Source organism: Excalfactoria chinensis, chromosome 4 (genome assembly GCF_039878825.1).
Source record: "Excalfactoria chinensis isolate bCotChi1 chromosome 4, bCotChi1.hap2, whole genome shotgun sequence".
Lineage (NCBI taxonomy): Eukaryota > Metazoa > Chordata > Aves > Galliformes > Phasianidae > Excalfactoria > Excalfactoria chinensis.
In genome coordinates this window covers 83,199,978-83,227,798 of record NC_092828.1, presented here as the reverse complement: position 1 = coordinate 83,227,798, position 27,821 = coordinate 83,199,978, and the positions used below count along the sequence as shown (strand labels likewise).

General features: G+C 50.1%; 1 protein-coding gene across 12 annotated transcripts in view; it reads right to left on the bottom strand.

Moving 5' to 3' along the window:
* The window catches only part of PLS3 (plastin 3), a 44,550-nt gene extending 17,173 nt beyond the window's left edge, over positions 1 to 27,377 (bottom strand). Inside the window, exons 1-4 of one of the 12 annotated variants that reach the window (XM_072335004.1) lie at positions 27,282 to 27,353; positions 22,465 to 22,554; positions 21,806 to 21,952; positions 408 to 495 (exon numbers count right to left, since the gene is read on the bottom strand). In XM_072335004.1, the coding sequence (XP_072191105.1) occupies positions 408 to 474 (67 nt within the window). In that variant the 5' untranslated portion in view covers positions 475 to 495; positions 21,806 to 21,952; positions 22,465 to 22,554; positions 27,282 to 27,353. Of the gene's footprint in view, positions 1 to 407; positions 496 to 9,390; positions 9,481 to 21,805; positions 21,953 to 22,464; positions 22,555 to 27,281 lie in introns of those variants that run through there. The other 11 variants (XM_072335005.1, XM_072335008.1, XM_072335009.1 and 8 more) reach the window with 11 other exon arrangements.
* Positions 27,378 to 27,821: the final 444 nt, after the last annotated feature.

Here is a 27,821-nt window from a genome sequence, read left to right as displayed (position 1 = left end):
TATACTTTGCTACGTATGCAAACCAAACTCAGTACCTCCACGCACCAGAAGTAGAGCTACATTTCCCCCTGCCAAAACAGCCCAAAGCAGCACTCCTAAGACCAAGTCCTGAAGCAATGGGGTGATGGGCTGACTGTTGGATGAGATGATTTTAGAGGCGTTTTCCAGCCTTTATGATTTTATGATACTAAGTGCTGCCTGGCCAAAGCATCACAATACTCACATCCTTCCCTTTGTGCTCCTTGGCTAGAAGCGACACGCAGATGCAGTGATGCTGCCAAGTGACTCCTGGGCATGGAGAGCAGGAGAGTGCCCACATCCTTCCAGCACTGCTGCTCCCAGGAGTGGGAGAAACAGTCCAAGCACACAGTAGACAGATGCAAGGCGTCCTCCTTGCTCCCACTTACCAACTTTGGCAAAGGCCTCCTTGAGTTCCTCCAGCTCGTCTTTGGAGATCTGCATGGTGACTGCCATCTCATGGATTTAGGGGGGTACCTGAAGAGAGAAAAAGGCGCTGTGTGAAACCAAGCTGCACTCAAACAAAGGCAACTCTGAACAGCACTATAGTAACAAGCAGCACTAAGGCTACTGTGGCTCTCAAAGTCACATTTGCCTTCCCAATAAGAAAGATAGGTGTGAAACTTGGAAGATGGGAAACACGCTCCTTACCAAGTCAGAAACCCCACTCACTTTGTTAATATTAAACTCTGTGTCTTTATTTGACAGGCTGTGTTTCTCTGCTCACATTAAGGCACCCACTGCGGCTGCGTGCTGCAGTCAGGAACAGTTCCCACATCCAGGGATTTGCACAGCTTTGAACAACAGAAACCTATGGTTTAAATGGTAACGTAAGAGCAACCAAAGGGCTCTGCCTGCTCATCTGCACACAGGAAAGCACACAACTATGAAAACCAAATAACAAAGCTACCAAATAGTACCTGAAGAAAAGCCTTCTTGCACAAAGTAGCAGACCCGATACTTTTGGCCCAAAGGAAACAGTCTGTTTTTCAACAACAAAACTGAATAAACACCGATTTCCTGCAGTCAGTCCCTTGAGATGTGCTATAATCCCCTGTTCTGAACAGCAGTTTGGTGCCACCTGCTAGCCTGGAGAACAGGTAATGCCATAGGGATGGTAAAACATGGATCTGCCCATGTCCCCTTCCTGTGACAGCAGCTGATGCTGATGTTGGCACTTTGGTCGATACAAACAAGAGAGACTGGTGATTTATTGGGTGTGCAAACAAGACAAGCTTTGCTCAGTGGCCACTCATGAGCAAAACAGTGCACACTGCTGAACACAGCCCAGCACACACAGAGCTACAGCTCAGGGCTTTGAAAATGGCGATGTGGGCAGGCACCATGCAAGATCCAAAGAGATCTGCAACCCAAGACTTTCCAGCTCTCACTTTGTTAGCTACAAAGAGGAAGACTAAAAGGTTTCCTCCTCTGCCGATGGGAACAGACGCAGCCTGCTTCTCTGCGATGAATGCAGGTTTACAGGCCTTCAGAAGAAGGGATCCCAAAGGGCTGGCTCACAGCTGGAGTGAGAACCCAGGCTGGGATTCAGCAGCACCCGTGCTGTGATGAGCAAACCTCTCTTGTTTGAAGCTCCCAGCTGCTCTGCAAGCACTTGTTTGGTTAAGAACACGAGTTTGCCTATCATTGTCAATCATCACTTTCTGCAACACGCCTCACTAAAGTCTGGAAAGTTGTTAGAGATGAGAGTGATGGGCAGGTGCGGCACCCCGGGAATGCAGCACCCATGGGTGCCAGCAGCAAGGAGAAGCACCAAGAAGCTGCACCACTGCAGAGCGCAGAGGAGAGCTGAGCAGAGCCCACCTATGAGCTCAACAACCATCACTGCCAGGTTCGTACTGCAAGAACAGGGCAGAGGAGGAATTACTGCAAAACCCAGCCATGCTGATGGAGCAAAACAGCACCATGGTAAGATTTTAACAGCCACCAGAGCAGGACCTTCACTGTTAGCAAGCCAGGTTCCCCTGCAGCACTTTAGCAGCCCCATCCTCAGGGTCCACAAAACCCAGTTGCTCTCCCAAGGGTAAAGGAGTCACTCAGCAAGAAAAGTCATCTCTGAGTGAGCGCAGGGCATGCTACCAAAGGTGGATTTCACAACTGGCAGAAACACGCTGTTCTGGAGATGAGCAGCAGTTCTGGCTCTGTGTGGCATCAGCTGGCAGGAGAGGCAGAGCTCCAAAACTTCAGCCCAGCCTCCCTCACCACTTTTTGCCTAAGCCTCCTTTTCAAACCATTGGGTCTTCCCTTAAAAAGGGATCTCCAAGCACAGCGCTATTTAAGCCCTTATCGGGTTTGCTGCTCTCTCTCCCATCTTTAACAGCAGAACGAGCAGCTGAGATGAAATCAAAGCTGCATTGTTTGACTTTATCAGGGAACGATCACACACTGGATACACTCTGCAGTTGGTGATGTTGGTCTTTTGCTTAAAGAACATTTTCCTTTCCATTCCCTACACTTTTCATCTTACCAAGTCTATTACAAGGGTTAGCAACAGGTGGTGCTGTTTGGGTCCATCCCCCCCCAACCCTCCTTTCCCCCAGAGGAAGGGGTTCCACCTCCACTTGGCACACGGGGCTGGAGAGGCTGGGAAAGCTTTTCAGCTTTCTGCTTTGTTTCTTCTAAGCGAAGGGCATTCAGAATTGTGTTCTTTCATTCAGATGCGTCTTTAAACAATCGGCTTTGTCTTCTCACGGTCATAACCCCCCTTTGTAATGCAGCGCTGGCCATCACACATCAGTTGTCTCACTCAGACCCAGCTCTGCAGTCCTCACCACGTCCCACTGAGTCCTGCTGGGCAAAGCCTCTGGCAGGGCAGAGCACACAACGCTGGCCAGAGACAGAGAGTGGTTAAAACCCCATGGCAGGAGAAGGAAAGAAGGCCGAATGAACACGGAAAACAAAAGATGACAGAAGGAAGTGATCCCACACCCATTTTGTACACTGGTGTAAAGGTGTAAATGGGAAAGCCTGCTGGTTAACGTGCACCGAGACACAGTGTTAAAGAGATTCCTGCTCAACACCACCCCAGTCCTACCTCTTACCTTTATCTCTTGGGCATGGAACAAGAGTTTGTGGGGCTCCCCACCATCACGGTGCAGCAGCAGTTCCCCATAGCACACAGCCACGCTGCACTTGCAAGACCTCACTTGGCTGCAGATGAGAGTGGCTGTAAGTGCATCTCAGGTTTTCCAATATCAACTCCCTTCCCAGATAGGAACTGCATCCTATTTCTTTGTAAACAAGCTTTATAGCTTCTAAATGCACCACAGCCACCGACTTGGGGCCCGTTTATTTGTGCTCCAGACAGAAGTGCCATACCGGCAGGTCACATCCAACCCCTGTGCTTCCACAGCTGGGAGCCGCCTGGAGATGAGCAGCAGCAGGGATGCTCCATACAAGTGATGGGTGCCTCTGCTTGCATGCTACACTTGTAGCACAGGTGCAAGCACCAGGAGCTAACTGGGGCCTCTGACTGCTCACACAGCAGCTCTAGGCACTCCCATCGGTGTCAAGGGTCCCCAGATGCAGACCCAGGAGGGAAGCACTGGGAGCTGCGTCCCATGGAGAGGACTGGGGGGAAGGAAAGTCAAACAGCTGCACATCTCCCTGAAAGACAGAGGATTAATCCAATAAGGACACAGCAACCGGGTATTTCCTGCCAGCCAGTCGCTCTTCCAACAGAAACAGAGCTGGAATTTGCTTCTGATCCAAATGGAAGAACTTGCTTTCTTAGCAGCTCTGCACTCGTCTGAAAACTGAGCTGTTGTGTCCCTCCCAGGCCCACCCTGTTCTAATATCCCTCCAACTGACTGATTAACAGCACCGACTGATTTACCCAAACACACAGACACATTAAAGCGTCAACAAAAACATATTAAGAAGTCCCTTTTCCATTTGATTAAGACAGAGATGGAGCCATCAGGGAGCAGTGACTCACATCGCATGCATTCCCCTTTGCAGAGGAACCTGTGGCTTTGCTGTCATCTCACGACAGGCTCCAGACAAGAGAAGGCAAATCAGTCAGCATCGGTAAATTAAAAATACTTCAGAGCTTGCACATTTCTGACCACTAATCAGCAAGAAGTGCCACTTTTGCTTCAGGAACGAGATGCAGGACAGCCAGCCTATGGGTACTCCTGAAGACCCCTACAAGTGTGTTTCAGCCCATCCCACAGGGCCAACAGCTCCGTGCCCACCCAGCACAATGGAGCTGCCAAAGGCCAGGCAGACAGAGGGACACACGCACACCCACCCCCATATGGCAGCGGCACACCCAGCAGCTCTGCTGGCTCCTTTCTCTGGTCCAGCCCAGGCAAAGCCTTTGGGGTTTTGCAGACAGCCGCTTCAAACTTGACAGCTGAAGGAAGAAGTGAGAGCTCGTGGCGTGCAGAGTTTGGTCTGGGGAGCCCTCCAGGATAAACACTCACTGCTGCTTTCTGGGGAGATGGGGAAGCTGAAGGAGTGATGGCCTTTGAGTGCAAACCAATCAAGCAATCCATCATCTCCTGCTCCTCACCAGTGTGCATTTGAAGCTGTTTTGTTCATCAGCTTCCTCCCTAGCACAGCGCTCACTCGTTACGTGTGGCTATTGGCAAGCATCAGGATGCACAGAGACTTGAATTTGGCAACTGCCTTCCAGACAGCCACCAGCGAGAGGCTGAAAGCACACCTTGCCAGGCCTTTGTATTGCACCAGCTGCACCCAGCACCTCACCAGTGCTGAGACCCACCTGCAACCACCATTCCCCAAGAAGTGAATTTGCAGCTTGCTGCTCTTTGCACAAACAAAGCACTCCTGCACACAAAGCACAGGGGCAACCCCAGCACCTCGGTGAGCTGCTTCCTTAACTCAGGAGGGGAAGTGGCACAGGCTTTGAGCAGGCACTGCTTTGCAGTGCTAGACTTGGGCTGCATTCTACAGCTGTGGCTCTCCCCTCCCAACCAGTTTCTACATCCCCACGCACCCTGGGCTGAAACTTCAGTTCTGCTCTCTAAACCTGTGACATTTAGTGACTGAACAGCACCAGGCTCTTGTGCCTGCAGAGCAAATACCCGCAACTCAGCTTCATTTCAATGGGACAGCAGCCCTCCCCATTCAAGCGTATCAGCAAGCAGGCTGACGTCCACCTTCAAGCAGACTTGATTTTAATACAGACTTTACCTAAGCATGTCCTGTTCTCTCAGAATTGGCTGCTCTTCAACTTGTCCATCCCAGGCCTGTGCCCCACCAGCAGCTGTATGGGCACTAACTGCATGGCAGCGAAGGACCAAGGTCCCCTGCATCCTACCCTGACACAGACATCACCTCCCGCTACTGTCTGTGAAGCACCTCTACACCAGCACAAGTCCCATTAGCAGGCCTGCTGTTTCAAATTCCTCTCTGCTATGCTTATTTTTATCCAGGAGCAGACCATGAGACCCCCCTCTGTTGTTACCCAACTCCTCACCACTATGAGGAGACTCTGTTGAAGCCCTGAGGAGCAGAGGAGCACTGCAGCCCATCACTGCCCTTGGATGGCCAGTAGCCCTCTGGATCCAGAGCAGTGTCCGCAGGGCACCCACCACCTCTGGTTATACACTTTCCTCCAGCAGGTCCAGGTGAAAAGCCTCATTTTTCCCAGCTAGATCTGGCTGGAAGAACAGCAGGATTGTTCTGTGCAGACGCACAGCAGGAACCAGTGCTGCACAGAGGCGGGGTGACTCCAGCTGTATGGAAACTGCAGCAAGCTGATTTTCCTAAACCTGGACAGACCGAGCCTTCATTTTTTTGCAGCTGTTTTCTCTCCCAGGACAGAACCAGATTCACTGCTTTGATCCTATTAAATCTCCATTAAAAACAACTGCTGGAGCCACCAGCCAATTCATGTGCCTCAGACACTCCAGCTCAGCCAAGGTGTCTTTCTGGGATGCAGCCAAACAGAAAGTTCTGTGTCTTGTAGATACAGAAAGACAGCAAGAAATAGAGGATGCTCAACCACACAGCACCCAACTGCCCGAAGGCTGGAAGAGGAGGGAAGGAGAAGTCAAACTAACACAAACACCCCACTCCATCTGCACAAGGGAGGAGAAAGCCTTCTCAGGTCTGGATGCCACCTCCACACTACACTGCAGGCTCCCAGCTATGGCACCCTGCCTGCCTCACTGCTCCAAGCCCATCAGGGTTATCCGCAGAGCACTTGGAAGTGGCTGAAGCACTGCTGGAGGCACTGGATGATCAGACCTTCAAAGCCCATTCTCCAAATGCTTCTCCAAAATGCCGTACTTTGGCATGCCTCTGTTTTTAGCAAAGCAGCTGCTCCAGGATGAGCATGCGTCCAAGATCGTAACCTGCTAGATCAGTTTAACTTACTTCTGAATTCGCTCACATCAGTGGAAACAGAACGATATTGCCCATTAATTCATTGTCAGAGAGTGAACCAGGTCGTTCTTTCAAGACCTCTCAGAAAAGGAAGAGCTGAAGACTCATCCTGTCTGGAACTCACAAAAGCAAAAGCAATCCATCAGGGAGAATTCCAACCTAGAGGCAAGAAGGGGAATGACGGGGGTCACATGTCAGCTAATGGACTAAGCCTCAGAAGGCTGGGTTTTCATTTCTGGCTCTGGCACAGAAAAGTCATACTAACATCTCAGGAAATTCTTATGCTCGTAGTAATCCTTGTTCTTGTACAGTCCCCCCTCCAGAAAAGAAGAACATTAAACACTTTCTTCTGCCTTTTCTGTTTCTTAACCATAAATGACCAAGAGGTGGGTCCTCTCTTAGCACCCGTGCACAAAACCCAACAAGGCAGCCCTCATCCTACAACGGGAGCCCCAGAGCTCCCTGCTGGCAAAGCAGCAGATGCCCCGCCTGCATGAGCAAGAAGGTTTGAGGATCACAAGGGTGAATCAGAGCAAATTTCCTTCCCTAAGAGCAACTGGAACCTGCTTGCTGAAACCTGCATGTTACCCCCAACATTCTTCAGGCATGCATACTTCCGTTGCCCAGCATTCAGCCCAAAAATCAGCCTAGTTCCTTACAAGGGCAAACTTGGGCCTCAGGCTGTGCCCTGGATTTACAACAGCTGGCTAAAGCCCTTCATAGATACAAGACAGTTGTGGCCACACAACCCAGACCTATCCCCATCCCTACCCACCACGCACAGGATGCTGCTCCCTTGCCCAAAAGACTTTCCCTTCCTTGAGAAGTCACAGCAGATGCTTCAGCCATTGCACAATGTCCACAGCAGCTCCCTGCTTTTGCCAGGTGTCCTTATAGCACCGCAGAGCCCCTGGCTGGGCTCCTCAGCCCCTAAAAGCTCAACACTCCAAGAGTTTCTCCCACGTGTTTGCTACAGAACAGCCATTCCCAGGCAGCACCTCTGCTTGGCAGGTGGAGCTACTGATACTGAATATTCCATGATTAAGAACAGTATTACTCAGTCTGCTGGTTACAACTCCTGCCTCTCCAGGAAGAGAAATCAACCCAATGCCTACATTAAATCACAGCACAGTCACTGCTTGTTCCATGCCAGCAAACAAGCTCCCACAAGCCAAACACCCAGCGTGACGTTGCTGGTCCCTGGTGAGCTGGATGACAGGGAGCTGCAGCAATTAACTGTGGTTGGGTTAGGTTTGTGCCATCTTTCAAAAGCCACGGCCAAACAATTTGTTGCAGGCTGTTCGATCAGCTCGGAAGTGAACAGAGCTGTCCTGTGGCTGCACAACCAGGACTGAAATCCCAACAACCATACAGCACACAACCGATGTTGGGAGAGAAGTGTGTCAAGTGCTGCAACTACAGACCAAACCTTGAATGTCTTGTTATGTTTCACGCTGCATTATGTTCCAGAATCATCTGAAGAACAGAAATCCCACCCTAGATGATCTCTTACTGGAAAGAGCTGCTGGTAACAGGAGAGAAATCTTTCTCTGCTATTCCTTGTTACTTGCAATCTTGTTTGGAGAGTACTTGGGAGAAGGGGAAAGAAGTCAAAGAAAGAAGTCAAAGCAATTTGATTCACTGAAAGAAACAATGCCAGACTGCAATAAGTCAGTGTTGTTGCACAGCCATCCCACTGGCTTCAGGAAGCAGAAAGAAGTTTGAGTTTGACACTCATTTTCTCTAGAGAAGATGCTAGAGATCCTATCTAGCCTTAACAAAGGCAGAAGCATTAATCTCAAAGATTAATGTGAAAGGCTTGGAAGAGCAGAAGGGAGCTGCTCTCTCAGCCTCCCAGGAGGTTGCCATGAGAGTGAAATTAGGTTGACGCTGACAGCAGGGTGTTCCCCCACGCTGCTCCATGATATAAATTGCAACAGCAAGGAGGGAGCAAAGGTACCAAACTCACAGCCACACACCTGTGCTTGGAGAACTCACCTCTGCTGAACACATCTTGATGAGCACAGTATACAATTGGGTCTCCTGGGACCCTACACTGCTTTGTTCCCAGCTCCAGCAGCACAGTGCTGGGGCAGACACAGAGGGAAGGAACCCATTCTGAGCACGCAGTCCATCCCAGCTCTGGGAGAGCAGGAGGGCTCCAGCTGCAGAATCACTGCTCCCAGCTGGATGTTTCATAGAACCATTGCAGGGTAAGAGCAAAACATCACTAAGCGACACCTGAGAGCGACAGGTTGAGCATAAGCAGAAACAGGCTATGAAAAAAAAACAGCACCGCGTGATTTTCCAACTCCTTAAGTCCACGCTTTCCAACATTTCAGTATGTTCCAGGACTTGGTGTACAAAAGTGCTACAGTCAGCATTTGGGGAGGTCGATCCCAGCTCCCAGCACCACCAGAAAACATTGCAATGCGAGATGAACTCGGCAGCTTGGAAACAAACAGCCGCTGCCTGCGGTGCCACGTGCACTTCCCAATGCACAGCTGAGCTGCAGTCAGAGCCCGACACCCCCCCCCCACAGCAACACAGCCTGAAAGCTGGGCAGCCACCGAGGCCAGCAGCCATTTCCCCACAGCTCCCCATTCTTTCTGCAAGGAGTACGTTTAAGTATTCCAGCCTGGCTGCAAGTTGAAGCAGTTCTGCTGTTTAAAAGCCTGTGAGTGGGGAGGACGTGCCCCAGGCGGGTTTCTGGGAAGGCACACCCTCGGTGCTCACTGGCAAACAGATCGCTCCTCCGCGATGCAAAGTCGCTCCCAGCACCCGCCGTGCTCTGTTTACACTCCCAGCTCAATCAGGTGCACAGATCGGCAACGATCCTCCACCGGATTAAAGACTCGCTGTTTGCCTTTTCGCCCTGCTTTCGCCGCTACCGCCCCAGCGATCGCTATCCGTTTAGCAAAGGGAAAAGAATAAGGAAAGCAATGAGAAGCACCGCCTGCAGCCGCGGGGCAGCGAGCAGCGCGCAGCCCTTACCTCGCCCTGCTCCCGCTGCGCCGACTCAATGCCGTGCGCGGCCGCTGCATCTCCCACACCCACAGCACAGGGAGAGCCCACAGCTCTGCCACCAATGGGGAGAGCGGGCAGCAGGGCGGCACTGAGCATCCCACGGACAGGGAGCCCCAGCCTGGTACTGAGCCAGCATTGCTCAGCAGCACGAGGCACTGAGAGAGAAAGTTAGGCAAGCAAACTCGTTTCTTGGTTATCTTTACTGTTACAGATTAAACACTCCCAGCGTGTGCAGCCAAGAGTTTCTGCTTCCTATGACAGCCTATCATTGTAAGATTTGATGCTCTTGGTTGATGGATGCCTTCAGCCCATCGGATGCAATGAGGAGCCAGACCTCCAGGCACAGCCAGTCGCCCACTGCTTCAACCCCACTGCTCCTCTAAACAGAAAGCAATGCAGCCAGAAGACCCCACGGAGCAACAAAAGCAAAACAAACAAGCAACACAAACACGGTCGTAAGTTCCAAGCTCAGAGCTGGCACAGCACTGTATTGCATTACCTCAATTAAGCCCCGTCTGCTCCACAGGAAACAGAGCCATCTGCTACCAACCAAAAAGACACAACCAACCACAACATCGTGCTATCGTGCACTACTTCTCTTTCTCTTTAATTTGTTTGCTTTTTTTTTTTTTAATTGATCCATTACCAAAAAAGTCCGAAGGAGTTCCAAAGAATAACCACATATATGATATATAATAACCACACACGTTAGAGGTCTCCTGTTAGGTCCATCCACACAACATCTGAGCCCTCAGATAGCAAAAAGGAGAGGATGTCACTTACCAAGAAGCAGAACACTCCTATTAGTAAAGAATTTGAAGAACCTGTGGCCATTATAACAAAGACTTGACCAATAGGCTCATAGTTTTCCTTTCTTTTCTCCCCCTCCCCCTTCTTTTTTTTCCCCTCCTTTCTTTAATTACATCAGACAGGAAGGTGAGTCATTGCCTGGCCCCAATTCCTGGGCATTACCTGAAAATCGAGCTTCCAGCTGTGAGGTTTCAAAAAGAGGCATTTAAAAAAGCACACACATACACGCACCAAAACCCACCTCCAAACCCACAACCTGCCAGCTTCCTCGGGATGGGAAATATAATGAAAACCAAAATAAGACGTTTTTATGCCCCAAAACTGTAACTGCAAAAGACAAAAGATGGAGCACATAAGTGCTTTTCAGGCCAACAGGGCCAGGTTGTCTGCACGTCAGGTGGGGATCAGGGAGAGCAGCCTCAGCACCGCTCCAATTTGCATCAGCAGCAGCTGGGTTCATCATTGTGGCAGAGCTGGGTGCAAGGAGCTCAACCACAGCAGTGATGGAGCCTGGCACAAACATGCATCAGAATTGAAGAGCTTTGTTTCAGGATGTTTAATCCCTCTCTGTTTTTGCTTTACGTGCAGGTACAACACACAGTAAAACTTCACGCTGTGTTAGGATGCACCAGGGCTTTGGGGCTTCGCAGGTCTTGATCATGCAAAAACTCAGCTCCTAAACTAGATGGCAATTTCCTCTATCAAGCCCTGTTGCAGGAAGGGCAGAGCTGTCACGGAAGTAATGGAGAGCAAAGGAGAGCCTCCCTTTGCCTCTAGCATATCCACGGTGCTGGGATGGAAAAGCAACACCTGCAGGTTTGTAGGTGGCAGCCCCATGTTGCAGGGGCAGCTTCTCGCTCCACTTATTCCATTTTCTCATTCAGGTGGCAGTCATGCTCCCTAGGTGGCAAATAGCTGCCAGCAATCTGTTTGCTGGGTAGGGAAAAGGCATCACGCCCCACAGCCAGCATAGATGCTCAGCAGCTCCGGGGTGAGGAGAAGCCGAAGTTATGCACACAGGGCGTGCATGAAACTATCTATATTTACAGAGAACCAGTGGCAGCCAGAATGAAAAGCACTCAGCTCTCTAAATATCCTCAAACCCAGCCCTATTGGTGCAACCTGCAATTACACCCAAGCCCAAAATAGTGCTCAGGCAGTGCCAGCACTGCTCTCCCTGCGGCACACCCCGGGTGGGTGACGGCATTGGGGACACGCTGCTCCCAGCCCGTTTCCTCCAGCACAGCCAGAACAGCTCCTACCCTCTTCCAAAATAGGAGTTCTATGGTCAGTTCAGTACACCAGCGTATTTTCCTCTTCCTCTCTCTAAGAAAGCCTTTTAGGGAAGCACAGGATGCCCAAGGAGCTCGGAAGTCGCTCTGGTTGGGTGACAAAGCACGTCTTGCACCAAGCAGAAGGCACCCATTCCTCAGTGAGGGACATATCCAAGATGAGCCCTTCCCTCATCATTGCCGGCAACTTGGAAGCATGCAACACACCTGGAGCAATCTGACCACAACACATTCAAGATTTACCATTCTCCCGCTGAAAGAGCAGGATCTCCTGCACCAGTCTCAGTTGCAGGGCTCTAGCAAGAGGATACAATGTTAAGGTGAAGACTTCCCCTCCCTGTAAAGCTTGCCAAAGCCACTTGTGTGCAGGAGGGATGTGGAAGTACCACGCCATGGTCACAAGATTTGCACAGGGGGAGGACAGCAGTGCTGTCAGGGTCAGCAAAACGCCCTTCAAGCACAGGGAGGTGCTGATGCTGACGCACAGGGACAGAATCCCTCCAGCGCATCATTGCGCAAGGAAAGGGCACGTCTCCTCCCCAACTCCAGCTGCCAAGTTTCACTGGGAGGCCACTAAGTGGGTTTGCCCTCCAGAGGTTACTGAGCAGGAGCTGCCAGCCAGGTGAGGCAGCACAGAGAGCAACCAGGATTCAACTCATCCCCCTCCTCACACCATCCTAGAAAACCTCCACCTGCTCCCGGACACTTTGCTTTCCTGCCTCTCCGGAAGACTTTCTACCTCTAGTTAGCAATGCCAAGAGATGCTACGTTAATAATGGAAACTGTACAGGATAAGCAATGAAACCCAAGAAGAAGCACGAGTTCCCAAAAAGCAGCCCTAGGGTACAACGTGGGCAGGGTTCTACCTGCAGGCACCTCCAGCTCCTGCAGCAAAAAGCTGCTTGCTGCACCACAGCCTGCCCCACACCCTGTCATCCAGCCAGCTGTAGGGACCGTGCCCGTCCCATACCTGTCCCATGCCTGCTCTAGTGCTGCAGGTCAGCTCTGTGAGATGGGAAAACAGGAGGGCAATTCACAAGCAGCTCCAAAAGCCAAGGTAATTTAATCTTTTCAGCCTCCCCACAGCAGTACAGACACACATCCTGCTCGCTCTGTCTTAGCTCCTTGGTGTAACCAAGCCTTTTCAAGTGCATCTTCCTACTTCAAAAAGGAGAGAGAGGATATAAGGAAAAAAAGTAACCAGTTGGAGGAGAAACCAGGAAACCTAAATAGCCTCTTCTAACAGAGCCCCCAGATGTTGCAAAGCAGGGATTTTGAGAGCAAGGCTGATCACCAGCCAGCATCCCATTTTGTAGCTGGGATCAGCAAACACTTACCAAGCCATCACTGCCCCCTCCCCCATTCTGTGCACATTCTCTTTAAAGATAAGGGTTTTAATGAAGTTATGTAGGATGGATGGAAGCACTCTCCCCTGTGCTTTTTAACATACTTCGAGGTCTTATGCGCTTCTTGCCTTCACCTTCATAGCTGATCAACTGCAAAGTACATTCCATCAATGTAAACATCTATAGAAGGCTTTGACAACAAAGGAACAAGCATTTGACCTCAGCTCCTCAATTTATCAGTCCCTTTAAAGAAGAAAAAAGAAATGTCTTTGCTGGGTTTGCCCCTTAAAAGCTTTCTGAGCCGCTCTTTCAACAAGCCTGTCAGCAGGAAGAAAGCAAGACATTAGTCAGGCTCATGCTTATTTAATAAAAACCTGCATATGTGGTAGAGTCTGAAAGTTTGCCTTTATTTTTAAAGGGCCTGCAAACCAAAGCCTGAATCCGTAGTGTAAAACAGACTCAAAGACTTGCCCAACCCACCCTGCGCTGCGGCAAAGCTCAGCACAGCAATTAACTGAGTAGTTTATTCCCAACTCAGAGCAGGGAGCCACGCAGTCACCGCAGAAGTCAGAAAGTATGCCCAGAACACCGTGCAAAGGATCTCTCATGTCTTGCTATTTCATAAGGAAATCAGAGGCTCCACTGATGTCAGCTCCAGGAAATGAGCCACAGGCAGATGATGCCGGAAGCAGGCTTTATATTTAGTCCTGAGTCACCCACTTGATTAAATTCTAAAGACAGAGGTGGGTGTGGAGAGGGGGGATATGTGTAGTGGAGAAAAGATCTAACAATAAAGAACAAGCTATTCCCTAGAGATCATGGGCAAAGGGGACTTACAGGGCTTTGTTTGGTTTGTAAAGCGAGAAGCTACAGATGGGCTGGGAACCCTTCCTGCACTGTCACTGCAGAAAGCAGCTGTTGGATCTGCTGCATTTCATGGGCAGAAGCAAACAGCACAAGGCTGGGCTGGGCACCACCGCTACGGGGCACTTCCCATCCTCCCTGCAATGCCTTCTTCCAGGCAAAGCAGAGGCAGCTAAAAGGAACCTAAAGCAGAGAATATTTTGAAGCCAGTTTTGCACCCCCACCTAACCCAAAGCCAAACACATCTGGCATTAAGTCGGTTCCAAGGCAAATGCTTTTCTCTGGGTGACTGCAATGGCACGAGGTGAAGGCTGATGAGGACTGAAGCAAGCAGAGAGCAGGGGGATCCGGACACAGGGTAGAACTACACTGAAGCAGGAGGAAGAAAGCAAGAAGCAGCAGGTCTGCAAGTTGGCACAAACACGCTTCTGCATCTCACTTGAAATGCCAGGACCGTCCATTAGCCTGTATGTAGCTTAGGCATTCCATGCCACTACAGAACACAAGGGACTGCCCACATAGACGACATCTGAACAGAGAAGCTGTTCCATTCCATTATCTGGCAGCGCCCAATTGAGTCACATTTACAACTGAGACATATGGAAAGCCTAAACGGACTGTATGCTCATGGAATAAACTTCAGGTTAATCTGCATTCACCAAAGCCCAGCTCTTTGTATTGGACCACAGTACAAAGTACAGCACAGATTTGTATCTTCCTACCAGTCTGCCATGAGCCATCACCTACCACCACCACTGAGTGCTGTGCAGCCTGAGAGGTGGCAGCATCTCCACAAGCATTTCAGCAACCCCAGCTGGAGTTTTCCAAGGAGAAGACCCACTCAGCAAATACTAAAACACTGATACAAAAGCCACCAACTCTACCTCACTTTGACTTGAAAGCCGACAGCAAACAAGAGCCATCTCCAGTGTCAAGTACAACCAGTGACTTGCCCACAGAAGCAGCCTATTAGATTACTAAGCAGAAAGCAAATAGGTATAATCTTCAAAACAAGATTTCAACAGCAAAAAGGATGTGGCTCTCAAAATAAATCTGTGGACTGTAGCAAGACTGGCAATTATGCAGAACAAGAGGTCAAGAGCTGCTTCGTATCTTCCACCTATATGCAAGATGAGATTACTCCACTGCAGTCATCACAGCATTCTCAGACCACTGAGTAGGCATTTGACCAGTTGCTGACCACTGTCCAGACCAGTCTGCTGTAGAATGATCCTGGTTGGTGGTGAGGCTGTGGGAGGCAGCCACTGGGTGGCTCTTCAACCCCACACAACCCACCAGCAGGTGAATATTGCTGTCAGGAAGGTCCCACCAATGATGAGTCAAGGTAAAGACTGTGCAGTCAGAGCAGTCAGGTGCCCAGCCCAGCCCTGCAAGACCTTTAAGGATTTGCTGGTATCTCACCCAGGCATCCTGCCTGATGCTGGAGGTAGCCAAGAGCCGTAAGACATGAAGGTTTTGGCACACGACTCTTTGAGTTGTGCAAGTTGGCCTACAAACTGAGCTGCCTTGGACTAGTCCACAGTCTTATCTCAAGGGACTTTGAAGCTTTTCCTGGTATTTAGCTTTCGGGCTGGATTTGTTGGCTTCTCCCACAACTGTTCCTTCCAAAGGCCCCAGCAGAAAATCTCTGTAGGTTGGATCTACTGGAAAGGCCAACTCCAGCAGTGCTACATCCACTGCACATTTCTATGATGTGTAAAAAGATGAGAGCACTAGATTGGGTTGCCACTGACTCGCATGTGAAGTGCAGTTTGTCACTCATAGCCTTCAGGTCCCTAGACTGCTATCTTCACCATACAGCTCATTATGCTGCTAATTAGTAAGCTTCCTCATATTTTCCGGACCATAAAGAGAGCTACTAGCAGCAGGTTGATCTCTGTGCTGTGAAGCCATTCTTTGCTTTGCTGATTTCTTGTACTCTAAGAGTGCAATTGCTCTAAAAGTCCATTGCTGCTACTGAGTATTATAATATATGAATTACTGTGGGGGAAAAAAAGAACACCCTCACGTTTCCAAGTTTAATAAAGAATAAATACATACATTTATGGATCCTGCATGAAGCCAAGCCTTAAGGCAAACTATTTCATAGCAGGCACAAAGCAACTGCAGGTCAGGCAGGAAGAGAAGCTGTAGCAGCAAGCAATAATATCACGAGGTACAACCCAGATTAGGCCAAAGAGATCCAAATGCTGACCCAGAGTATTATCTGGGAACATAACACATGAAACAGCGATGTGCTAACAGTGAACTACTCTACTAGGTGTTCAACAGACAAAGTCTTAACAACTAAAGTGAATTATTGACTGGTGCCAGTCATAAAGATGCCTGCATAAGAGAGGGCTTCGAGGCCATTAGCACGGGGTTGAACTGCTGAACCCCAGTGCATTTAATGGCTTTCCAAGAACTTCTTATATAGACCTTCAGAAGTCAGTGAATAAAGAGATCGGCTAAAACAATCCCCTAGAACCCAACAAGAGGTCTCACACCTCTCAGAGAAGGCAGAGGGAGGGAGGCCTGCAAGGCCGCACCATCAGCAATGGCTGTAACTGGGGGCTGCCGTAACCACCCGTCCAGAAGAGCAATGGTAACTCCCAAGAGCTTCTTAGCCAAGCAGAAGCAATGTACATTTTTCAAGTTTTCAATAAGTAGTCTGGCTACACTGCCTCAAATAAAGCATTTGGTTTGTATTAAACAGTGGCAAGAGCCCAGCTGGAAATCAGATCGACGAGAACATTACAAAGGGGGTGGGCAGCAGCGGGGCAGAGGCGAGATTGCTCTGGAATGTCCTATCTGTGTCCTCAGGGAGAGCTTAGGCCTAACCTTGGCCAAACAGAGCAGAAAGGAACAGACTAAAGTTGAGGTCAGACATCCAGGACACTCACTCAAACCATTTTCAGCCCTCAGAAGGCCTCGTTTCCCTTCTCTCCTCTAAGCAGAGGTAGATTTTACCTTAACAAAGACCAAATTTGCTCATTATTTCCAAGCACACTAAGGAACTTGAAGGAGGTCAATGGAAAGCAAATGGAAATAGTTAAGATGTGCACTCAGAAGCATTACAACCACAGAAAAAGCTCTGAAAAGCAACACCAACCTTCTCCCTGCCCATCTGCAACACCAATCATGATGGGATAACTCTACACACACACCTTCTGTCTTTCCCAAAATAAGGTCCTGGCAGTCTATTTTTGGAGGCAATAAATGTGTTGTGCAGAATTCAGGATGAAAAAAGCTTAATTGTAATATTGCTTTTCAAACTCATTTCCTTTGTTCCTGTGACCAGCTGGAGGCAAGCACCTTGTTCTATGTTGGAAGCATTTAACTAGAGGATTTATAGCGGTATGTGTATATATATATATATATATATATATATATATATATATATATATATATATATATACACACACACACTCCACTGCAGTGCTGCAGCTGCCCAGCAGCCCATAGCAGAAGGCAAACACTGTTTTAACTCAAAGAAAACAGCAAAAGAGTCCAGCATCAGCCTGCTCATTAGGGTCCTGCCACAAGGGCTCCAAGGCAGGAAAGCATCTAAGCCAATCCCTGGGACAAGACTCAGCATCCTGGAATCTCAAAACCACAGCCCTGCTCCAAACCCAAACAATGCTCAGCAGACCCTTCCCAGCTGATTATCAGAAGGGGTGCAAGATTGGAACAGCAGCATAAACAAGGACCTGGGATTTATGACCTTTCAGATGTTGTTTAGCCAGAGACCCAGCTGAAATGCTGCTTCATGAAATGCAACTGCCAATCACAGGGATGGGGTGCTTGAGTTGAAGTTTCCACTTGGGCAGAACTGTTCTGGAGACACTGAAAACTCTGGTGCTCACCCAGAAGCTTCACCTGCCCCAAAAGTAGGGGAGCAATTGGGACTTGTGTGACCACTGTATCAACACAAACAATGTCACTCCCAGCCCCTTTTCCTGCCACTGACAAGCCAGTATAACATGGGGCTTCCAGCATGCACAAGCAGGATCACACCTCAACTTGTCAGCTCCTGCAGCGCCAAGCTACAAGATACCTGAAGGAAAAGGGCATACAGAAAAGTGGGATTTTAGCTACAATTCCCTGATCCCAACAAGACGAGCACAGAAGAACACACAGGTGGGACACAGGTGACAGCACAGTTATTCCAGACACCCCACTGTGCATCACCTTCCATCTGAGCCAGATAGGTGTGAGTTCATTATCCACTGTCTTCCATTTTAAGCATCTCTTGTGAACTCAGCTGTGGCAAGCCCTAAATTAAGCCCAAACATACTGGCAAAAATCGGTCCCACATGTAAAAACTCGAGTGCAGAATCACGTGCCTTCCTATTCCCCTTCTAGGATCTAAATACTTTTCATATGTCCATCTTTAAAGAAGGGAGAACAAAGGGGATTTTCCTTAAGCTTTGTTTCCTGCCACCTCAATGAGATGCTGTAATTCCAGTAGGGATCCAAAGGACATCCCTGCTGCCCTGCAAGTTATGTTCTAATAGCAGGATGGTCTCTCCATCACTTGGAGTCAAGGCAAGAGAAGCAGTTGTGCCCAACAGACCTAGCAGGAGCCACACAGCTGGACCCCAGAGCAAGGGGAGGATGACTTCCAGCACCCAGAGCCAAGCATACCATCAGTGCACTGCTTTCACCCACAGCATCCACCCAAAGCACAGCCTCACCAGCACCCAGTGCTGGAGAAATAGGTACAGAACAGTCACACCACCTGCCTGAAGGACCCCACATCAATAGATTTTCTTCCTTATGTTTTTCGCTTCCTTCTGCTTATTTTGCAGTTGCTCCCATTGCTCCCAGCGTCCTGCAGGTTTCCCTTCTCTCGGCTTGCTTCTGCAGCAGGCAACAAATCACATTGCCTCACAAAAGTTCCTGCATTTATATAATGTTTAAAGGCAGCCTTGCTAGCATTCTTTTCAAGGGGAAATAATAAAATCAGTTCCCTTTAGCACAAAAACGTCTGTAGTAAAGGAAGGACTGCAGGAGTCAGGTTTTCCACTTTAAGAAATGGAGAGGTGAGCTAACAGACTCTTGACTCTCAGCTTAAGTAAAAACACACAGCTGAATTAAGCAAAGGCTGCAGGCTCTGTCTCTAGACTTGAGGAGGAAAAAGGTCCTCCGGCTGCCCTTCCACACTCAGCTCCACAACTGTTTACAAAGGTTTTAGAAACGAGACAATATTTCCTCATCTTGAAGTGTTTTTTTTTTTTCCTGCAGTCTAGCCTAGATTAGAAGAACCAGAAACAGAACAGGCCGAGGCGGAGTCCAAAGAAATGGAAGAGAAAAAGGCACTTCAGAGAGACGTTTGATCATCAAGGTCATGTAAACCATTCCAGGCCTGTGAAGCATGCTAGTCAGAAATAGCTGTGAAACAGGCACCAGGCAGGGGCTCCCTGCTCTCCTCCTGTCCCTGTTCCTCCCCTCCCGTTCCTCTGTTTCTTCTCTTCTCTCAGAACATCAATATAGGATGGAGGCTGCCCGAGTCCTACAGGCACCACTTGCCACCATCCCTGCAGAGCAAGCAGGAGACAGCAACTGGCTGGCACTGCTAGAGCAACTCGCTGCTTCGTTCTCTGTTGTCCTTGGCCATGCTTACAACATAAAACAAGGCAAGAAGTCAACAGCCGAGGTTTAACTACACAGAGAACTGATGCCCAAAGCAAGGACAGCAATCCCAGAGCCAACCACTCCAACTTGCCCGAGCAGTCTTGGCTTTAGAACTTGACTTTTCTAATAGGCATGGGGCAGAATGAGATCACCATCCCAGACACTGATCGATCTCCTGCCCTTAATGTTTGGGTTTGTTTGTGGGTTTTTTTTTCCAGTTGTTTAGTTTTATAAGAGGATGGAAGATTGTGCAGCTCAGGTCCAGACAGACAGGACCATTTGGGAAACAGCAGGGCAGGAGCAGCCTCCAAGCCTTACAGCTCTCCTGGGCTGAGACTTACCTCAGTTGGCAGCCCAGTGCCAAAAGCACCCCCTAAAACATTGCTGCGGTTCTTGCTGGGCATCAAAACGCTGCTTACCAAGAATGCAGGCTGATACAAGGCTCTGCTTTGGGACTAGGGCTGCTACCTCCCAATGAATGCACAGCACAGATACAGTTTCTCACCAGACTCTCTACCAAGCTCACAAACTTATGAAGCACAGCAACTTTCCTCTGTGAAAGCACCTCCCCAGCCAGGATCCCATCTTAGCCCCAAACTCTCCTCTCAGAGAGCTGGGGGTCCTCCTAAGGGTCACCCCATCCAACTAACCCTCTCCACTAATGAGGGTGAACCGGGGGTTTCCTCCAGGCCTCTGCAGAGAGGGACTGCAGAGCCCTGCTGGCCTACACTTTTCAACTCTCACTTCCTGCCAAGAAGCATAGCTAAAAATTATACTCCAACTGCATGGGTAGAGGTCACTTTGGGCTGAGCACTATGCTGACAGGGGTAACCCTTGCACTTTCAGGTGCATTAGCAGCAGATTTTCTAAGGCATTTTGCAGCTGAAGGGCTTCCTATGGCTGCCAGCATCCCAGGAGCCAAGACACGGATGTGTTGCTCACAGCCTTTCTTTTCAGCAGGCTGAAAGCTATTTTCAATCCAAGCCCATGTAGGGTGGGGCTCAGTGTCCAACCAGGCCAAAAAACCACTACAATCCACAAGACCAATGCCTGGCAACCTTTGCTTGCAGGCTGATGTCTGTTCTATTTTGGGGATAGGAGAAATTTAGAATAAAAAAGGAGATATATAAATTAAAAAACAAAGGCGGCTATGAGAAGTGAATAGAGGGAAGGGCCAGATTTATCCTGTGTATTTTAGTCTAAAGAACAAGGCTGTAAAGACCATGAATCAGAACTGCTTTATTTTCTATTTCCAAACACGGCTTACAAGGTATCCTTTATATCTGGGGCTGAGAACAAAAGAGTGCAGCCCCAAAATATGTTGTACAGGAGGAAAATTCAAACCACAGCTCCATGCACAACAGTGAGACCCTTGGGAGGATGAGGCAGGAAAGCAGCCACCAGCCATAGACATAGAACCAGGATCCCAAGCAAGGAGCTTTCCTCTCTGACACCACCGCAACATCTGTTGGGACACCTTGTTCTTTTCTGATGCTGGGATTGCAAGAAAAGGACAAAGAGTCACCAAAGAGACCTGATGATTGGAAAATAAGAGAAGTTTTGCATATTTATGGTAATGGCCAACAGGCAACCCACCACGAGCAGAGGTGGTTCACATACTCAGCACCTACAAAAGAGTCAGATCACACAGACTTCCTACACAAATAGACCCCTAAGTTCTACTTATTACAGGTTACATCCCAACAACTCCTTAAGACAAAGGCATTCAACCCAACTTGACGCTGCCATTTCTTCCTATCACTTTACCTCCACCTTCCTCACAGCACAATTCGTCTAAAACAGGGTACATACGGCTCCTCTTACTGCTTTCAGATGCTCCTTTAACATCCATCCACAGACTGCAAAACGTTGGCAACAGTATCTCCAGAGTTCCTTCCCTGCCTGACCAGAGCTGGATTATTAACATCGTTACAGAAGTCTGCAATTACTTCTCTTGGCAGAATGCAGCAAAGAAAAAGGGCAGAAGAGAAAAGAAAGTCCACTGGGCTAAGTGCGTTTCCATTATTCTCCTGTTTAGCCGTCCCTCTTTAATTGCTCTCATCATCCAGCTCCACCAGAGAAGTGAATATTCAGTGAAATAATGACCATCTGTGAGCTGTCAGACTAATGAGAACCAGAACAAAGCTGAGGTCCAGCACTGCTGCACCCCAAGCACCACCGGCATCTCGCTCACTGCTCTCCAAGGAAAAAAGTAAACATCGATGCAAAGCTGTGAAGCTCAACGTGAGATTTCATTAGCAAAGCAGTATGAGGGGTCCCTAGATGTCTCTTAACGCCAGGTGATGTTCACAATCAGTATCTCCTCTTCTCACCTTGTTCCACCCACAAAGGACGGCACCTGCTACCTGCTCTCCTGCTTCCCATCACAGCGAGCTACTTTCAGCTTGAAAAGAAACAAACAAACCAGCTTACTCCAAAACATCCGAAATTAGCCTTCCAGCAGAGACACTGCACCTTATCTTCTGAAGATCACACTAACAGCCTCTTTTCACAGCTATGCAGCAGGGACTCCCAGGAGCATCTGTGAGCTGTCGGTCTCTCAACAGGAACAAAAACCTACTGAAGAGGCAGGAAAAACAGCTGTAAGCATTTCAAAGGAGGAAATGAGACAAGGAGGCTGCTTATAAGCATCTGGCCCATATGGATTGACGCGAGCAAACGACCGCAGCCCTGACCAGAGCTTCCCATGTCAGACAGTTGTCCTGCTCCCCACATCCTCAGCTGCACGTCAAACCAGTCATTATTTTATTCATGTCAGTAATGCTGAGGCCACCGTGTCCTGTGGGACAGCCATGGTGGTGCAAGAGTGTGCTGCACCCCACCTGGGCACAGCCCCAGCAGCCAACCTGCCTGGGACGCTGCATTTCCACAGGCAGCCGCCATCCTCGTGACTCCCAGCTGCTGAAAGACAGAGATAAACTAACAGGGGTCAACCAGCAACACATGCATAAAGGGAAAGAACAGCTCTTTGCTGATAGCAACCCCATTAAGGACACGTGGGCCGCCACTTCATCCCTACATCACTCGCAAACCCAGTGACAAAGAGTGGGCTGGACCCACAAAACACACACCTGACCCACTAGTTGTTAGAGGAGCACACCCGATCTCATTCCTCCAAGCAGGCCAGACAGGACTTGCTTGTCGTTCTTCACATTTTTAATCTGTGACCAAAAAAGCCAACAGTTGTCAGGCTGCCAAAATGCCCCAGCACCCTGCCCAGCCTGGGCACCCCATGCTGGGAGCAGCCCTGTGCACAAAGAGCTTTGACATCTCAGGACTGAGCAGCCTGGTGTTGGCAGAGCGCACACTGGCACATCCTGCTCTCCCAGCCTTTGAAGCAGAGATTTCTGCCTCCTTGCTCCATTGCTTCTCACTCAGAGAAGAGGGTTTGCCATGTGTATGGCTGACAGATCACAGAGCTCACCAACCTTGCTACGCCCAGCACCAGAACGTATCTCAGACACGCAGCCAGTGGTGCCCGCTGCCCAGCACTGGGCCCTGCAGCCATACACCAGCCCAAGTCCCACCCTGGGGCTGCTGTCAAAGTCACTCCTTGTCAGGAAGGTATGCATCAGGCACACAGAGCTGCAAAGTGCCCATCCTGGGGTTGTGATGGGGCCCAACCATTCCTGACAGACAGGATTTCCTGACCCCACACTGGCCATAGCAAGGCTACACAGTCTTATGTTGCTTGCTGCTAAAGCAGAGAAAACAAAACCTGGTAGAAATGAATTTTGTGAAGGAGCTGAGCAACACAGCAAGATCCCTTGCACTGATGTAAAGCAGGGGGCATGTGGGATTGATCCCCTCCAGGCATGGCATCAGCCTTGCTGTACCATCAAACTACGCCAGGACAGGGCTGGGTATCTACAGGGCTGCACAAGCCAGCAGTGCAGGCTAAGACTAAAGCTATGCTAAATGCTGGCATGCATAAGCACAACCCAGCCCTTTATCCCAAAGCATCCCAGCACTCCTCCAGAGAAGCCAATAGCAGGGGCACCTTCATTAAGTCCCTTGCCATCCAATTAGCTCGAGAGAAACAGCACGTCCAGCTGAACAAAACCCAACCGTGTGCAGCAGAGGACACAACAGTGGCACAGTGACGGGCAGCAGTCACAGGGCTGGCAGCAATTACAGCCACCCACTGTCAGCTGAGCTGCTCTGCTCGGAGCCATCAGCATCTCTCAGCTCCACCACCCAGAACCCTGGTGCCAGATCACTGCTCAGCTGCCTTCAGTCCTGAGATCACACCTCTCACCTTCCCACCTGTTCCCATAAACAGTCGTGAGAACAGCAGGAGCCTCCCTGGGCTGGAAAGGGCCTTAAGGTAAGGATGCAGGCAGGGAATGCTGGCAGTGTGTTACAGCCTGAGCAAATCTCAGGGGCTGTTGGAGAGGACAGAGGTCCTCGTGCACACCCAGCCACCAGCACTGCACGCTGAGCTCAGCCACAGCTGCTTGTGCAATGCTCCAATCCTCCCAAGGGTCAACAAGAACATATGTGCAAAGATGTCAACAACAACAGCTGCCTATCTAAGGGTTGGGGGAGAAGCACAGCAAGGTGATATTGTGTCATTCATTACACTAACCCAATTACAATAGAAATAAAGCATTACTTAACACAACCTTGCATCACCCTCATCACAAAACCAGGACCGGCTCTTTTTAATCTGCTTGGAATGAATGTTTTGTTCTGTGAATGAACTTCTTCCAAACCGAGCTCCCAGCTTTTATCTCTGACATGAATCCAGGAACTATCTGCAGCTAGATTTACGTTTGGCTTTTTGATGTCATTAGCAGCTTTATGGACATAGAGCTCACAGAGCAGTTAAACACATACAAGCAGCAATACACACAGCCTAGCAGCCAGCTCCTAAATACTAACACCTCCTATCTCAGCTGTTCCCAGGGTGGTGAGGAACTTCAGCCTTGTAACCAATAGGTTACAAATTAATACCTGTGATTGCACCATGGGGTTGACAGCCCAGCAGTCACATGCTCGGTCAGCGGGCATTGAGTACAACCAGGAACACCTGCCTTTCCATGAAATGAATTGCAACGGGCCCATCTGCAAACTGCAAGGTAACAACGTAGCATGGGAAGTCAAACCGACCCCCCAAGGAAAAGCCAAGCCGGCAGGTCTACATCTATAGAGAGACCGACCTCCCTGCAGGGCTCTGACCTACAGCGTTCAGCGTTTTAAAGGAGGGGGATGCAAAATGTTGTTACTTTAAAAGAGAAACAACACAAAACTATCCGAAATATGTGCTGTGAAACACAGAAGCGTGCAGAGCACGTGTGCGGCTTTGCTGAGCTCATGGCCCCCTTGTGTCACCCCACCTACCACTCATTGCTATGGAAAACAGCTGACCAAGGACGCAGGTAGGGGCAGCCCCAGCAGGTTAGCTTCTGCCATCTGACATACAGCCACCAAAACAACCACCTCAGGGCCAAAAGGGGCTGTGCTAAGTGACAGACGGTGCTCACTGCCAGTCACTACCCCCAACTTTCATATAGAAGTGGATTAAAATATCCATGCAGGTATAGAAACATCACAGGCACTTCCTCCCTCAACCCACTGCCAACCAAGTAAGAAGAAAAGCATTTCTCTTCCCTCAATGCATAAAGCCAACCACGCTAGCAAAAAAAAACGCAACCTATGCACTGATGCTCCAAGAAGTGGAGCATTTGCATCACTATACACTTAGATCACCGGCAGCTGAGCAAAATTACTCTCCCTAACGTTCTTTTTGAGCGGTCATTAAAAGCAGCGCTCTCCTTTGCTACTCGTTTCTCTACAGCAAGTGAAGCTGCTGCACGAGGGCCAAGAAAACACAGGAAAAAGTTCAGAGAAGATCCTGCTGGAGTGGATGCAGCATCAATCCCGCTGGAAGAGGCCGCAGTTCCTCCACTCACCGCCTTGATCTCACGGCTATTGAAACACAGGAGGCAGGAAGGGAGCCCCAGGGGTTGGGGGGGGTCCCTGCCTTTATCCCAAACCTGAGCATCCATCAGAGCAACACCTAATGAAGTCTTCAGTCCCCACAGCCCTCCCCACTGCGAAGCTAATCCAGACAAAATCAACAAATAGGTTTCTGGCAATCTGGGCATGCTTTAATCCGGGTGGATATTTGCCTACTTTATAGGAGGGGTGACTTTGTCTGATTGGCTTTGATAAGAGAACAAAGACCCCGGCTAAGCACAGCTCTTGATATCCAGTACTGAATAACCGACTTTTATCATCACGTTACAATCTCTTCACCAGACAAAGAATGAGTAATTCTAACGAGAGCTCTAACGAGTCTTTCACAAGCACAGAATTCTTCCTTAGGAGCTCAGTTACAACCAGGCAACATCCTCAAATTGTTCAATTCCCGGCAAGATAAGAGCAGCGGGGCCACAAAAATAAAGACTGCCCTTCACAAATGATCCTCAAACGAGACTTTTTTAAAGCATTCCAATGCCATCCTAAGTCCTGCACACACAAACCGCCGTGCCCCTGGGGCTGAAACGTGCAGAATATTGCACCCAAGGGACGGACCCTGTGGCAGCTAATCCCCTGCACGGCTGCTGCCAGACTACCGGCAGCTCCTCTTTGAACAAGATGCCTTTTCAAACCGGATTGAATTTCTATACATCATTATGCGCAGCACTAACATATGTTGATCTCGGCAACTATTCCCTCTTTATATCCAGGTTCCAGCTGTTGTCTTTAAAGTGACTCCATAAGTCTCTCAAGCACGAAGGAGGTTTTCTTCTCAAGTTACCGGGCTCACTCGAGGAGTCACAAGTGTTACCCGCTGAACAACGGCTCCAAATTCTCGCGTTAAAGCAATTTATCCGAGATATCTATTATCTTTTATAGCCTCTTCCCCAGACTGACCAAAAACAGGAAGCCCAGCTCCAGTTTGCACACACATTCCTCTGGGATTGTGTAACAGCAATAACAACCCCGAGGCTGATTCAATGGCATTTGCTCAGAGCTATGTAACAGCTCCCCTGAAAAAGAGAGAAACGAGCCCAAGCGATGCTCTGCTCCACCGTACGGACGCTCTTGCAGAGCAGAACACGTGCAAGCCGCAGAAACACAACCGCTAAGTGGAAGCTGGATCCCCTTCCACGCGTCTCCACCGCTCTCACTCAGATTAAAACTTAACAGTCACTCAGTCGCCCCGGAGGACACGTTACCTCCGTCAGCATCAGGGTTTGATGCTACCTCCTACCGGGGCTCTCCAGCCTTCACCGTGCCAAAGAAAGCCCAAAGCCTCGCCCTCTCTGAAAGCCCCCACAGCTCCCCTTCCCTTCGCAGCCTCCCAACAAGAAGCCATTGTTCGGGGGAGCGCGGGGACGTTTCCTCTCCCGGCCCCAATTAGAGACGTACAAAAATAAACCCGCACGCTCGCCCCACGACTTCGCTTTACGCCACCCCCATCATCGGCTCCGCTTTCCTCGCTCTTTCTGCCGTCGGCCACGTTCCTCTGCACAAAAGACCAAAGTGAAGCGCAGCCCCCGTTTCCGTGCCGCCCTGCCGGATCCCACAGCGGCAGTTCGGCTCCCCGCAGCCGGCCGCTGCTTTCCCAGCTCTCACAGACCCGAAGTTTAACGCAAGTCGGTCTCCGGCCGTTCACCGGCCCGGGGCGGGGGGCATTTTCCACGGGGTTCAATCACCCAAAGTCCCTTTCACGGCCGCAACGTGACCCGGAGCGCCCCATCGCCCCCGGGAACGCACCGGGGCCACTCGCCGGCCGCGGGTGGGGGGGAACAAGCAGGGCCGGGCCGAACCCCACGGAACCTCCGCGGCCGCTGGAAGGATGCTCGGCCCTGAAAGAGTGCACAGCAACTTTTCTCCCCAAGTTAGAGCAGCGCTGAGAACTCCCAGCAGCACTCACCGCCCGTACGCCGAGCCGACCCGTGCTGTGCAGTCCTGCCCCACGCCGCCCCGTGCCGTGCCGTGCCGTGCCCCAGCCCCGCTGCCCGCGCTCGGTGTGCCCCAGCCCCACCGCCCCTCCGGATTGGGCCCCGGAGGCCGCACATCACGGCGACCCGCCGCGGCGATTAGGCAGCTGCGGAGTCACTCAGGGCGGGGAGGAGCCGGCCGGCCCGGAGCACCGCCTGCTTCGCCTTGCTTTGCCTTGCCGTGCATCGCCTTGCCTTGTCCTGCCCTGCTCCGCGTGGCCCTGCTACCCCACAAGCACCCCCACTCCGTGGATCCCACCTCCCATGCGCGCGTTGCTCCGGTCTTGCAAGCTTTCCTCGTTCTTCCCTTGCGTGCGTTTCTCCTTCCCTGCTGGCTGCCATCCCTTCTGTCCGACAAGCATCCCTGGGTATGCGTTCCTCCTCCCGGCTCAGGGCTCCTCTTGCAATCTTACCATCCCCACCCTGAGCTGGAGGTGCTGAGGATGCCCAGGTGGAGCTGATGCAGGTGGGTA